The sequence below is a fragment of the Bos javanicus genome, chromosome 3 (genome assembly GCF_032452875.1).
Source record: "Bos javanicus breed banteng chromosome 3, ARS-OSU_banteng_1.0, whole genome shotgun sequence".
Lineage (NCBI taxonomy): Eukaryota > Metazoa > Chordata > Mammalia > Artiodactyla > Bovidae > Bos > Bos javanicus.
The window spans coordinates 57,666,240-57,681,972 of NC_083870.1; the positions used below are offsets into that span (position 1 = coordinate 57,666,240).

Below are 15,733 nucleotides of genomic sequence, written 5' to 3' on the forward strand. Positions count from 1 at the left end.
GACTAGCAGGGGGGCACTCTTTCTGCCCTCTTCTGATGTCTATGTCAGAAGTTTTCTCTATCTCTTTTATACTTTGAGAAAACTTTATTACACAAAATCTCTGAGCGATCAAGTCTTGTCACTGGCCCCAGATTGAATTCCTCTCCTCAGGAGTCCAAGAATGCCAATGTCTTTCATAGCACAGCAACAACCTTCCAGTTCAGTTCAGTTCAGTTGCTCAGTCGTGTCCGATTCTTTGCGACCCCATGGACTGCAGGATGCCAGGCTTTCCTGTCCATCACCAACTACTGGAGTTTACTCAAACTCATGTCCATTGAATCCATGATGCCATCCAACCATCTCGTACTCTGTCATCCCCTTCTCCTCCCGCCTTCAATCTTTCCCAGCATCAGGGTTTTTTTTTTTTCCCCAATAAGTCAGTTCTTCACATCAGGTGGCCAAAGTATTGGAGTTTCAGCTTCAACATCAGTCCTTCCAATGAACATTCAGGACTGATTTCCTTTGGGATGGACTGGTTGGATCCCCTTGCAGTCCAAGGGACTCTCAAGAGTCTTCTCCAACACCACAGTTCAAAAGCATCAATTCTTTGGTGCTCAGCTTTCTTTATGGTCCAACTTTCACATCCATACATGACGACTGGAAAAACCATAGCCTTGACTAGATGGACCTTTGTTGGCAAAGTAATGGCTCTACTTTTTAATATGCTGTCTATGTTGGTCATAACTTTCCTTCCAAGGAGTAAGTGTCTTTTTATTTCATGGCTGCAATCACCATCTACAGTGATTTTGGAGCCCCCAAAAATAAAGTCTGATACTGTTTACCATCTATTTCCCATGAAGTGATGGGACCAGATGCCATGATCTTTGTTTTCTGAATGTTGAGCTTTAAGCCGACTTTTTCACTCTCCTGTTTCACTTTCATCAAGAGGCTCTTTAGTTCCTCTTCACTTTCTGCCATAAGGGTGGTGTCATCTGCATATCTGAGGCTACTGATATTTCTCCCAGCAATCTTGATTCCAGCTTGTGCTTCCTCCAGCCCAGCATTTCTCATGATGTACTCTGCATATAAGTTAAATAAGCAGGATGACAATATACAGCCTTGATGTACTCCTTTTCCTATTTGGAACCAGTCTGCTGTTCCATGTCCAGTTCTAACTTACTTCCTGACCTGCATACACATTTCTCAGGGGGCAGGTCAGGTGGTCTGGTATTCCCATCTCTTTCAGAATTTTCTACAGTTTATTGTGATCCACACAGTCAAAGGTTTTGGCATAGTCAATAAAGCAGAAATGGATGTTTTTCTGGAACTCTCTTGCTTTTTCTATGATCCAACGGATGTTGGCAATTTGATCTCTAGTTTCTCTGCCTTTTCTAAATCCAGCTTAAACATCTGGAAGTTCATGGTTCACATACTGTTGAAGCCTGGCTTGGAGAATTTTGAGCATTTCTTTGCTGATGTGTGAGATGAGTGCAATTGTGCGGTAGTTTGAGCATTCTTTGGTATTGCCTTTCTTAGGGATTGGAATGAAGACTGACCTCTTCCAATTGAACACAAAAGGAGTGCTCTACTCATGCAAGAGGGTGAGGCAGCCAAGAAAGTTTGTAGGGTGGGATTTTAAAAGAAAGACATGATCAGAAGGCAGAAAAAGGAGCCTGAGGATGGTAGAATTAGAAATGCAGAAGGATGAGGGACTATGGTGTTCCTGATGAACACCTAGAGATAAAATCATGTGAAATTTTGGGAAGACTGAAAGTCTGACAGATTAAAAGTGTGAGATCACTGGAATGGTACAATAAGAGATAGGGAAGTGGAGGCAAGAGCCCCATTGGCAGGCCTGGCACTGATCCCTTTGATAAATATTTTGGTGCTTTTGTGCTAGATGTCCTGGCTAAAGTGATATATAGTTGCTGGCTTTGTGGCATGAGACTATTTTAAAGTTAGTTTAAGAGCTATTTTGGTTTTGTGCATTACTTTGGGGGCAACGTGGTAGACATATTAGGGAGGGTAGAATGCAGATACAGAGTTTATTTTTGTGTATGGTGTTAAAGGATATTCTAATTTCATTTTTTACATGCAGATGTCTTGTTTTCTCAGCACCATTTATTAAACAGATAGATTGTATTTTTTCTATTAGATAGTTGTTGTTGTTGTTTTTCCAGAGCTTTTGGCCATTTTATTTTATTTTTGGGTTTATTTATTTTTACTTGAAGGACAATTGCTTACAGTTTTGAATTGGTTTCTACCAAACATTGGGCTTCCCTTGTTGCTCAGCTAATAAGGAATCTGCCTGAAATGCTGGAGACCTGGGTTTGATCCCTGGTTTGGGAAGATCCCCTGGAGAAGGGAAAGGCTACCCTTTCAACAGAAAATTGGATTAGAGATTTACTGAACATGGGCCCGCCCATGAGAACAAGACACAGTTTCCCCCATAGTCAGTCTCTCCCATCAGGAAGCTTCCATAAGCCTCTTATTCTTATCCATCAGAGGGCAGACAGAATGAAAATCACAATCACAGAAAACTAATCAAACTGATCACACAGACCAAAACCTTGTCTAATTCAATGAAACTATAAGCCATGCTGTGTAGGGCCACTCAAGACAGATGGGTCATGATGGAGAGTTCTGACCAAGTGTGGTCCACTGGAGAAGGGAATGGCAAACCAGTCCATATTCTTGCCTTGAGAACCCCATGAACAGTATGAAGACACAAAAAGATATGACACTGAAAGATTAACTCCCCAGGTCGGTAGGTGCCCAATATGCTACTGGAGAAAAGTAGAGAAAAAAACCTCCAGAAAGAATGAAGACAGAGCCAAAGCAAAAACAACACCCAGTTGTGGATGTGACTGGTGATGGAAGTAAAGTCTAATGCTGTAAAGAACAATATTGCATAGGAACCTGGAATGTTAGGTCCATGAATTAAGGCAAATTGGAAGTGGTCAAACAGGAGATGGCAAGAGTGAACATCAACATTTTAGGAATCAGCGAACTAAAATGGACAGGAATGGGTGAATTTAATTCGGATGACCATTATATCCACTACTTTGGGCAAGAATCCCTTAGAAGAAATGGAGTAGCCCTCAGTCAATGAAAGAGTCCAAAATGCAGTACTTGGGTGCAATTTCAAAAACGATAGATGATCTCTGTTTGTTTCCAAGGCAAACCGTTCAATATCACAGTAATCCAAGTCTATGCCCCAACCAGTAATGTGAAGAAGGTGACGTTGAACAGCTCTATGAAGACTCAAAAGAGCTTCTAGAACTAACACCCAAAAAAGATATCCTTTTCATCTTAGGGAACTGGAATGCAAAGTAGGAAGTCAAGAAACACCTGGAGTAACAGGCAAGTATGGCTTTGGAGTACAAGATGAAGCAGGGCAAAGGCTAACAGAGTTTTGCCAAGAGATCAAACTGGTCATAGCAAACACCCTCTTCCTACAACACAAGAGACGACTGTACACATGGACATCACCCAGATGATCAATACCGAAATCAGAATGTTTATATTCTTTGCAGCTGAAGGTGGAGAGGCTCTATCAGCAAAAACAAGACTGGGAGCTGACTGTGGCTCAGATCATAAACTTCTTATTGAAAAATTCAGACTTAAATTGAAAGTAGGGAAAAAAACTAGACCATTCAGGTATGACCTAAATCAAATCCCTTATGATTATACAGTGGAAATGACAAATAGATTCAAGGGACTAGATCTGATAGACAGAGTGCCTGAAGAACTATGGACAGAGGTTTGTGACGTTTTGCAGGAGACAGTGATCAAGACCATCACCAAGAAAAAGAAGTGCCCAAAACCAAAATAGCTGTTTGAGGAGGCCTTACAAATCACTGTGAAAAGAAAAGAAGCAAAAGGCAAAGGAGAAAAGGAAAGATATACCCATCTGAATGCAGAGTTCCAAAGAATAGAAAGGAGAGATAAGGAAGCCTTCCTCATGATCAGTACATAGAAATGACTCTGATGCTGGGAAAGACTGAAGGCAGGAGAAGGGGATGACAGTGGAAGAGATGGTTGAATGGCATCACTGACTTGATGGACATGAGTTTGAACAAGCTCTGGGCTTTGATGGTGGACAGGGAAGCCTGGTGTGCTGCAGTCCATGGAGTTGCAAAGAGTTGGACATGACTGAGCAACTGAACTAAACTGAACTGAACTACCAAACATTAATCATCCAGAGGTTTACCCATATCCCCTCCCACTTGAACATCTGTCCCACCACACTCCTCTAGGTTGTTATCAAGCCCTAGTTTGAGTTCCCTGAGTCATACAGCAAATTCTTGTTGGTTATCCATTTTATATATGGTAATGTATGTTTTCATGTTCCTTTTTCATACCTCCCAACCTCTCCTTCTCCCTCAACCAGCCATGTCCATAATTCTGTTCTCTATGTGTGTGCCATTGGATAGTCTTAAGATGCCATCTTTGTTGTAGGTTAATTGACCATAGGTAGGTGAGTTTATCTCTGGGCTTTCTTTCCTGTTCCATTGACCTGTATTTCTGTTTTTGGTTAACACCATATACAAAAATAAACTCAAAATGAATTAAAGGGCCGCATGTAGAACTGGATGCTATAAATCTCTTAGAGGAAACACAGAAAGAACACTCTTTGGCATAAATTGCAACAATTGATTTTAGGAGCAGTCTCCTCCTGTAATGGAAATTAAAAATAGACAAATGAGACCTAATTAAACTCAAAAACTTTTGCACAGTGAAAGAACCATAAACAGATTGAAAAGAAATCCCACGGAAGGGGAGAAAATATTTGCAAATGATGAGACTGACAAGGGTTTAATCTGTAAAATTTACAAATGGATCATGAGGCTCAATACAAAAAAACACAAACAACCCAACTAAAAATACATAGAAGACCTATAGACATTTCTCCAAAGAAGACATAGAGATAGACAAGAGGCACATCTAAAGATTCTTAACATTGCTAATTATTAGAGAAATGCAAGTCAAATGTAATATCAATTACATTGTCAAATATCAATAAGATATTACCTCACACCAATCAGAGTGGCCATCATCAAAAAATCTACAAACAATAAATTCTGGAGAGGGTGTTCACTTTTGGCAAAATGTGAATTGGTAAGCCACCATGGGGAATCTCCAAAGTATGGAGATTCCTTAAAAAACTAAAAATAGAGCTATCATATAATCTAGCAATCTACTCCTTAGAATATATCCAGAGAAAAAGATGGTTCAAAAGATTCCATGTACCCCAGGCTTCATTGTAGTGCTGTTTACAATAGCCAGGGCATGGAAGTAACTTACCTACATGTCCCCTGAGAGATGAATGGATAAAGAAGATGTGATACATATGTACAGTGGAATATTTCTCAGCCATTAAAAAGAGTGAAATAATGCCATTTACAGCAACACTGGTGGACCTAGAGAGTATCATCCTAAGTGTGGTAAGTACGAGAAAGATAAATATATGATACAGCTTATATGTGAAATCTGAAAATCTGATACAAATGAAATTACTTACAAAACAGAAACAGACTCACAGAGTTAAAAAAAGGAATTTTTGATTACCAGGGGTAAGGATAAGTTGAGGAGAGAGATAGATTGGGAGTTTGGGATTGACATGCATACACTACTGTATGTAAAATAGAAAACCAACAAGGACACTGTAAAGCACAGGGAATTCTGCACAATATTCTGTAATATCCTAAATGGGAAAAGAATTTGAAAAAGAAGGAAAGTGAAAGTGAAGTCGCTCAGTCGTGTCCGACTCTTTGCGACCCCGTGGACTGTAGCCCACCAGGCTTCTCCATCCATGGGATTCTCCAGGCAAGAATACTGGAGTGGGTTACCATTTCTTTCTCCAGGGGATCTTCCCAACCCAGGGATCAAACCCGGCCTCCCGCATTGGAGGCAGACGCTTTAACCTCTGAGCCACCAGGGAAGCCCAGCTGTATGTAGAATGTGCAACTGAATCATTTTTCTGTACACTTAAAACTAACACAATATTGCAAATCAGTTATGGTCCAGTACAAAATTAAATTAAAAAAGATACAGAGACAAGGTAGGGAGCATCTGTATCCAGGAGATGATGATGGATGCTGAACTGAGGCAGCATCACTAACAGTGAGATGGGGAGAGACAAAGACGAGATGGGGAGATGTCTGTGACAGGACCTGTTAACTGATGGGAGGCAAAATGTGAGGAAATTGGCAGGTCAAGGTTTGGCTTCCCGGTCTCCAAGGTTTGGCTTCCTAGTCTCCAATATGAATGCCTGGGTGGTGAGATATTTCTTTCTCTGAGAAAAAGAAGTTCAGAAGGAGGTGTGGGTGAAGATAGTATTTAAGTTTTATGGAATTGTTTCATTTCCTTATAAAAATTGACAAACCTTTATCCAAAAAGCTGTCTAAACTACCCACATTTTAAGTGTTGTCTTAAAATGTGTGTTTGTGAGTATGTATGTATGTGTGACATTCATGGTGTGGAGCAAAGGTTGGAGATGGAATTGGCATTCAATAGCAGGATTTCCTCTGATGACCTTATCCCTTGACTTTAGATTCTCTGGAATCTGGAGAGCCCTGTTTTCCTTTCTAGGAAAAAAAGTTTGATTAAGGGTCCGGTATATTTGAGAAACTGCTGTGTATGAATTTACATTTGGAGAAAAGCACAGGATTTTTGTTGCTACTTCCAAGTTCAATCAGATATTCAAATTATGGAATGAGTGATGGCGCTACTTGCATATCACAACATTCCTACTTTTCAGTTTCTCATATGCCTCTGTCACAATTTTGTGTAAATTCCCTCCCTTATTTCCTATACTGTGTGAGGACAGATAGCAGGACACATAGTGTTTAGCACTTTGCTTATATTCTCCTTGAGGTCAGACATACCACAAATTAATGTATGGGTCATCACATAGTTTATTAAAGAAAATAGAGCACCGGGATCATAATTCATATAGTTGTTTTGCCAAAAAATGTTACTTGAATTGAGGTATAATGGGCTATTGTAGTACTAAAGCTATAGGACCACTTAATGTTGCATTTACAATCTTTCACAAAGACTACACATTTTTCATGTGTCAGTCCTATGTGGTGAGCAAGGCCACCACACGACAACCCTGAGATTGTGCTTTGCTAAACTCCAGTGATGCCATTAATACATGCTTTAAATGGATCCCTTTGGAGTCATATATGTGATGGCCCTAGATAAGAATTGAGATTATAAGGAAACAGAAGACAGAAATAGAGGGAAATGGAGTCAGTCTAAGGGATGAACCCATGCTCAGAAGTAGTGGGCAATGGTAGGAAGGCTCACTGGAAATGCAGACAAGGACTTGTCAGGAAATCCAGCATGGAAAATGACTGCAACTATGCCTGCAGAAGGGAGAATGGATGATGATGAGGCAAAAACAAATCTTATCTACAGCGGGGAAGGAAGTGGAAGACAGTAGGAGTTTGGTGTCCAAGAAACTGTCTGTATACCAATTTCTTTGTCACCATAATTTTGTGCAACAATATTGTTGACTGTGATCACTGTGAAATCAATTTATTGAGTGGTATTATCTCTTTACCATCTGAGCCATATCTCTCTGGTATATAAGCATGGAAGAATATTGTTCTTCCATGTCTATAATGAACTGTGCTCCAGAGTTCTCCTATCTGATTGGGTACCAATATCTCTTACTTACTCACAACACACTCCAATTCCATTGTGTGTGTGTGTGTGTGTGTGTGGTGTTAGTCGCTCAGTTGTGTCCAGCTCTTTGCAACCCCATGGACTATAGCCTGCCAGGCTCCTCTGTCCATGAAATTCTCCAGGCAAAAATGCTAGAGTAGGTAGCCATTCCCTTCTCTGGGGGATTTTCCTGACCCAGGGATTGAACCCCGGTCTCCCTCATTGCAGGCAGATTCTCTACTGTCTGAGCCATCAGGGAAGCCCAAATTCCATTAGTATTATCAATTTTGGCTCTCTTATTTGGTTTGATGGTTAAATCCCAATCCTATTCATTTTAAGATATGCTTATACTTGAGTTGGATTTCCTGGTAGCTCAGACTGTAAAGAATCTGCCTGCAATGCAGGAGACCTGGGTTCGAGCCCTGTGTCAGTAAGAGCCCCTGGAGAAGGGAAAGGCTACTCACTCCAGTATTCTTGCCTGGAGAATTCCATGGACAGAGGAGTCTGGCAGGCTACAGTCCATGGGGTCGCAAACAGTCAGACATGACTGAATGACTAGCACTTCATACTTGAATTGCAGCTTTCCTCTTTCTCTTCCTCTAATTCAAGCCAGACTTATGCCAGTGACTTAAAGTAGGGGAGGATGGAGTATAATACCTCAGTCTCAATATCTTCTCCCTTTTCCTAGAGGTATTCTGCTTGGGTCTTGGTGAGGATGACTAGGAGAGGCCTCCTCATGAGCGTGTCCTACTATTGTGTAGTTTCAGATGTCTCTCAGTAGTTTCTTTGATGGATCCTATAAAGCTCTTCTCTTTATACAGTTTCTTGACATGGGAGATCCCAAGTGAATTAAGCCTAGTCACAATCTACAATTCTACTCAATAAGAAACTCTATACTCCTTGATGTATCAAACATGCACAAAATACTTGATGCCTTCCACCTTCTCTCTCCTGTCCATTTCTTCCATGTCAGAGCATCAGGAACTCTGCCCTTCCAGAGGCTCAGCAATGTTGATGTTAGTGGATTACTCTCCTGACTTATGTGGCTTCCTGAGATTTACACTTCATTCAGGAGTGTCTTTTCAGAACACTGTACTTCTCCAGAAGAACAACCTCTTTCTCTCTTGCCTTATCTTCTTGTACCAGGCAGTGTTTAGAGTAGTTGAATTAGTGGGTGGTTGTCATGTTTGGCTTAGTACCTCTCACTTTCTGTAAGGAGATGTGGCTTGCAGTATTCTAAGCTTGTAAGCTGGTGTACATGATATTTTTTGTTCTCTGTTTTGGGCCTGTATAGTTGATTTTTGGAAACGATAACCTGATGGGCAGCAAATACTCCCTTGTTCTTGTAGTAAAGGTCATATTGAGTGCAAAACTTTGTGCTCCTAGAAATCTGGATATGAATGGAAGGTCAGTGGTGTGCATAGTGAGGATTTTACTTGCTTGTAGGCTTGATAAGTATCATGAGAGATACAGTTACTGAATGAAACCTCAGACCACTTTGAAAACTTATAATTATCTGTGTCTTGTGATTTGTTTAATATCTGTCTTTCTGTGAGACTCTAACTTCCATGAAGACTTAGGGTAGTATTTTCATTCACCATTCTACTCACAGCATTTAGCTGCAAAGTGTTGATAAATAGTAGGAATTTAATATCCTGGCTGACTGACTGATGGGCAATTTGCCCTCAATGCTGAGATACCTGAATTTAGGGTATGGCAGTACAAACCTTCTCAGCATGAGAGCTGCTATGAATTGAACACTAAGTATGTGCAGAAATGAGGCCAAGAACTGCCATTATCTTAAGATATATACAACACTTGCAGGAGACCTGGGTTTGATCTGTGGGTTGGGAAGATCCCTTGGAGAAGGGAACGGCTACTCACTCCAGTATTCTGGCCTGGAGAATTCCATGGACAGATGAGCCTGGCAGGCTGTAGTGCATGGGGTTGCAAAGAGCTGGGCATGACTGAGCGACTTTCACTTTCTCTTTTCCAATGGTGGACATTAGTATTTTCACAGATTTTTACAGATGAGAAAATTAAAGCACAGTTTCTGTTGCTTTTATATCAATCTCTAATTACAAAGAACTGTTTTAAAGTTTTATTTTTTATCAGTTCATTATGTAGAGAGAGTTTAAACTATAAAATAGCTCTGAAACATTTACAAAAAATTTACAATTGTACTACAGATTAAATCTCTTTGGACCACATATTACTTTTCCCAATTTCTACTCCTTTGCTCTGCTCTACTTCAGAATTAAAATCTTGAAAGAATTGTGTGCACACAATTTCTGGATTTATTCACTTCCTGTTTTTCTTTAGCAAGAATTCTCTTATTATGGTCACTAATAACTGTATTGTTATATTCATTAGCCACATTTTAGCATTAATCAGAAATGCTTGACTGCTCCTTCCTACTTGAATCATTCTTATCTTTTCTTGATCTCACACACTTGAGTTTCTCATTTGTATTCATAAGCTCTTTCTGTTTCCACCCCCCTGGCAATTTATGCTTTTCTATTCAGTATCAAAACTATTTGTGTCATTTGGAAATTGATAACATTTCTTAAATTGTTTATTACTGAATAACAAGGTTTATTACTGAATTTGCAAAGAAGCAATACAAAAGGCTTACAGAATATGGATGTAAATAGATAAGTGGGCTCAGTACAACATACCTTCATGGTTCCTGGGAGTGGGCCAGAAGTTTTGCAGTCCATGAAGCTGCTTTGAAGGGAGTAATCTACCTGATCACAGGGGCTCAGAGCTTCCTGTTTCCTTCAGTTTTCTTAAGGACACATTAAGGACAGGGTCCACTTACTACCACATAAGGAAATTCCTTGCTGTGCAACAGATCATCATTACATACTTCCCTGTTTGAATTTGCTTTGCTGAGGCAACTTGGAGAAAATAGAAGTACATTTCACAGAATCTGTATGGTTTGGGTAGAGTTGGTGACAAGAGACATTTGCTTGAAAGTTCAAAGATCTAAAAAGAGCTGCTATAACTATTTGAAGCTGAGGTGATAGGAGGCAATAAGAAAGATGGAAATGGGCTGGTGTCCTTACTCTTCCCTACTCCATGTCCAACTCCTCTTCTTTAGTGCTGGCTTTGCCGACCCATTATGATCCCAGACCCACAGTGAGATACTTGGCAAAAGTCTTACACGGGTGGTAGTGGAGCAGAGGCAAAGACTTCTATAGTAAACAGCAAACTTCTACAGTTCCCGGCCTTGCTTAACTTCCAACATCCAACACCAAGAGCTAATTCCAGTGTTTCAGGGAGGTTTGTTACTAGTATTTATATTAAGGGTTTTTTTTTTTTTTTCTGATTCTACAGTTCTTTGTTCAGTTCTTTGGTGTCCCAGTTAACCTCTATAATAAATTCTCAATTCCATAATGTTAATGGTGGTTCTGATACCCAGATGGAACACTGACTAATACTGTTATTGGTTGTTTCAGTAATTTAGATTTATGGACCAAACTAGTTGAAAACTTGGTGGCTAAAACAACTACCTATTTATCTCCTCCATTGCCGGGGTCCAGCCCCAGCAGGATCCAGGGGAACTCTCAGGATGAACGGCGTCAGTGAGAGAGATGACATGGGTCTTATAATGGACTGGGACCTGGTGGTCCAGGGTCAAAAATAAAAATAAAAAATAAAGAGAAAGAATAAGGGAGAGAGAAAGAGGCTGATATTCCTTGGTTTACACAGAAAGCCAATAAAGCCCCTGACACAGGACTTGCTCTGTTCACAGAGGCCTCAGGTGCGCTCTCGGTGGGGTGAAGACGCAGAGTGCCTTCCTGATTGGGTCTTAGAAGCCTAGGCAAAAAAGTGAACTCAGAGGGCCTCTGTACTCCAGGGATACAGCCTGAAAAAAGGGAGAGAGAAAGAGAGAGAGAGAGAGAAAGAAAGACACGGAGATCAGAGCTCTGGTGAAGTGGGATCCACAGCTTTATTTTCAAAAGGAACTTTTATACTCTGAGTTACACATTTCTCAAAGTAAAAGATACAGAGTCAGCTCAACATTCCATCAATTTTAACTTTATTGAAACCAGGACATTTTTCTGTAAATGTCCTGTACACCTTTTCATAAACAAAGGTCTTATGTTATGTCTGGCCCTGTGGCCTGTTAACATTCCATGACTCTTTTCTGATAAAGGTTGATCAGCCAGAAAACTTGTTTTCCCTTAAAGTGTTTTTTCTTTATTTCTCCCAGCCTCAGAAAGTACTAAATAAAGTTACATTCTCACGGAGCAGAAGTGCAGTGGGTCACAACAAAGAAAGAACTTATTAGCTCAAAGGTCTGATGTGGTTAATACCAAGGCTACTACTTGTTTTTCTTACATTCCAACTACATTAACTAATGCACTCCCATGTGCACAGTGGATAAGGGATATGGGAACTTGGCAGCAAGCGTTGGCCCAATAATGAAGCCCTTTATCAGTACTATTCTAATAATTTTTCATCCCTCAAAGGGCTCTATGCTCATTAGGACTTTTAGAATGCTTAGGCTTCCCGTGCCTTTCATGGTTGGGGAGTTGTGAGCAATTATGTGCGTTAGTTGCAAGGGTGTGGATAAACCTGCCAAGCAAGCTAAAATGCTAACAGAGGGGTTAGAATTGAAATACTCCTTTCAAGCCCAGGAGACTTATAACTAGAGCCCTAAGTTGATTTTTTTCAGAGAAAAGTGGTCGGGGATAGCCCCCTGTTAATGTCAGAAGAGTTGGTGAAAGGCACAATATAGTAAACAGTAGACAGACAGACTTTGGTTTCAGGGTAGATGCTCGAGCAGGTCCAGGGAGTCCCTTGAGTCCTGATCTGCCTTGCCTGTCAGGTCTCTTCCGCATGACCTTGTCATGGGTGGGATCTCCTGTGCTGGCTCCCGGCACTCCATAATTGTGTTGGCTTACTGGTCTTAAAGGGGAAGTTCTTTTGCTAGTTATGCTTGAAGTCTAATGACTGCAAATAGAATAATCTTGAGGTATGACTGGAAATCAGGGATAGTTAGGCCTCTTTCATTCTCTGTATAGTCTTGGAACCTCTGCAGTGATCTCTGTCACTATAACTGAATTTTGTAAATGACAGAGTTATCAAGAACACAAAAAATGTAGTGTCCATCATTTCTGCTGCTTTCTAATTTTTAAATAAGTCATTGGGACCATCCTATACCCTAATGTGGGAGGCAACTATATAAGGCTATGGACAATAGGAGCTGTGGCTCTTTGGAAAATCCTTTTGGAGACTAGCAACCATACTTTACTGTTAAATCTTTCAGCAGTCCCGACTCACTTCATAGTTCCTTTGAGCTGTGCTTTTCTGAGTTCCATTTTATGGTAGTGTCATCAGACACTATGGTTTGGGTCTCACCATTTACCCATGCTGTATTAGGTCACTCTGACCTGTAACATCAGCCAGCACCAAGTAGCATGCATTATAACATGGGAAAGTGGTTCCCTCAGTTCTGGCTGAGCAGCTGAGGTGGTAAATGGATACCATCTCTTGGTCCTACAAGCTTGGACCGACCTCTCCAGGTGGGTCGTTAGCCTGTGATACTGCCAACTGCCCATCTGTAGCGGCAGCAGCCAGTTGGATGGCTGCTGTGGTGGGTTTTCTCTTCAGGAATCCTGTAGTCATTTGAACCTTTGTGGTTGATAATGGGCTACTCTTCCCCACTTAGGGCTGTCTCTCTTCCTTTACTGGGGTAGCTTAGAATTTTTTCCTGTAGCTAAATTTCCTACCAGATGATGATGGCCCCAAGATTTCATTTCTATACCTGGTACATTTTATAAATAAACTATTAGATCATAACAATGCTATGGGAATGTAATGGAAATCCCATGTAGAGCCTTTATACTGCAGATTTTCTCACTAGGTTATCCTGTACCATAGTCAGGGCTAGCTTTGTGGGGTGAGACTTGTACATTTGCATGGTGTCTCATGCTTAGAAGGTCCAAGTACTTGGTTTAATGCTTTGCTGTTACCATCTTAAAATCCTTATAAATTATTGAGCAGCAGCTCTTCATTTTCATTTTTTTACTGAGTCTATACATTTTGTAGCTTATTCAGAATACAAAAATGGTAATCATTCTGTTGTTTTTCTGATTCTTACCAATTCATAATCAGTTACTGATGTAGTTCTGGAAATAGATCTAAATCAAAGCATGACCTGTAAGTGGAGAGCCTTCAACTAAGACCCATCAGAGCAAAGCTGTTGCCCCAGAGAATCAGGGAGAGTACTAACCAGGCTGGTAGGCTTTGTCTCCAGGGCTATTGGGTTGATAGGTTGGAAGGACATAGGGAAAGTCTGGCTGTTTTACATTATTTCTGTCCACTATTAGAGAATTTCAGGCTTTTATTCCCCTCCCGGTAAAAAGTCAGTTGTCTTACTCTAGCCCCTTTGGAGAAGAAAAAGGCAACTCACTCCAGTAATTTTGTCTGGAATAATCCTATGGACAGAGGAGCCTGGCAGACTACTATAGTCCATGGGGTTGCAAAGAGTCGGATATGACTGAGCAACCAACACTTCCACTTTCAACCCCTTTCCTACATTTCCTCCATGTTTACCTCTATGTATATAGCTTTCAGCAATGCTTGAGTAGGTGCCAGCCCACCAGAGGAATTAATTGTGCTAATAGACCTTCTACCTTAATAGCACAGTCCCCAAATGCCCTACTACACAGCTTATTTTCCAATGAATGCTATAAGAGTAAAACCAACATTTTCAGATATCAGGCATCCCCCCCTTATTTCCTTTCCTTTAGCTTCTTTAATACTATCTTCCATATCAATGAAGTACAGTAAACATGTCCTTATTTATATTGTATATATTGTTGGAGAAGACTCATGAGAGTCCCTTGGACTGCAAGGAGATCCAACCAGTCCATCCTAAAGGAAATCAGTCCTGAATATTCATTGGAAGGACTGATGCTGAGACTCCAGTACTTTGGCCACTGATGGGAAGGACTGATTCATTTGAAAAGACCCTGATGCTGGGACAGATTGAAGGCAGGAGGAGAAGGGGACGACAGAGGATGAGATGGTTGAATGGCATCACCGATTGAATGGACCTAAGTTTGAGTAAAAGCCAGAAGTTGGTGATGGACAGGGAGGCCTGGTGTGCCGCAGTCCATGGGGTCGCAAAGAGTTGGACACAACTGAGCAACTGAACTGAACTGATACAAGTATATAATTAAAGACCTTCAGTGAATACAATAAAATCAGTTTATACTAAAAAATACTGAGAACAAATTCATTTCTCAAAAATATTGTTTATTTGCCTTCTTACATTTGCATTTTGACCACTCCAATAGACAGTTTTAACTTCTTGATGAAATTTGAATTTTATAGAGAACTTTTGTGTCAGATAATATGTAACCAGGTATGAATATGAAAAGATCTTTATAACCTTTTGGTAAATTAATAAATACAAATTGTTTAATTTAATATTGATTTACAATTTTTCAAATATCTCTTTATGTTTATATTTAATCAAAGGGTTCCTTGTAAAACTCTTAAAATTATTTTCACACATGATAAATTTAAAAATTCTGAAACATCCTTTAATTTTGTTGTTGATATATTCTTAAAACCCTGTTCTAGGTCTTCTAGGATTTCTTCTCTTGTTTACGATACAAATGGTGATGCTTAAAATCAGACTAACAATTACCACAGAGCCAACCACTAACAACACCAAGGCAGAAATGCTGAGTCCGGACTTAGGGGGATTTTTATCAGGACTAGTATCTGGATGAATTTCATCAGGAATGTAATCTTCTGGAACAAACAAAGCTACTTGCACAATGTTGGATACTTTTGATGTCAAATTGCTTTTATCCACACTTTGAATGGCAATGAATATGTGGGTTTCATTTTCTTCTGAGATGTTTCCTGGTTTGAATGTGAAGGTTTCCTTGGAGTTGGCCTCTTTTGGTAACAGAGCAGTAGTGTTTACTTGCAGAGCATCATCAAAATTATCCCTTAGATCCAGGATGCTTTCACTTATTCTTATGATATACTCTTGAACTAAGAAAAAAAGTTATATGTAGTTTAGAAACTAGAGCATATTATATGAAAT

At 40.1% G+C, this 15,733-nt stretch overlaps 2 protein-coding genes across 2 annotated transcripts in view; one reads left to right on the forward strand and one right to left on the reverse strand.

The window, feature by feature from the left end:
- Window positions 1-15,733, forward strand: part of ODF2L (outer dense fiber of sperm tails 2 like) — a 393,421-nt gene that overhangs the window by 160,811 nt on the left and 216,877 nt on the right. The window lies entirely within an intron of this gene.
- Window positions 14,908-15,733, reverse strand: part of CLCA4 (chloride channel accessory 4) — a 31,298-nt gene continuing 30,472 nt past the window's right edge. Inside the window, exon 14 of the mRNA XM_061411363.1 lies at window positions 14,908-15,681. Within this exon, the coding sequence (XP_061267347.1) occupies window positions 15,242-15,681 (440 nt within the window). The 3' untranslated portion in view covers window positions 14,908-15,241. The remainder of the gene's footprint in view (window positions 15,682-15,733) is intronic.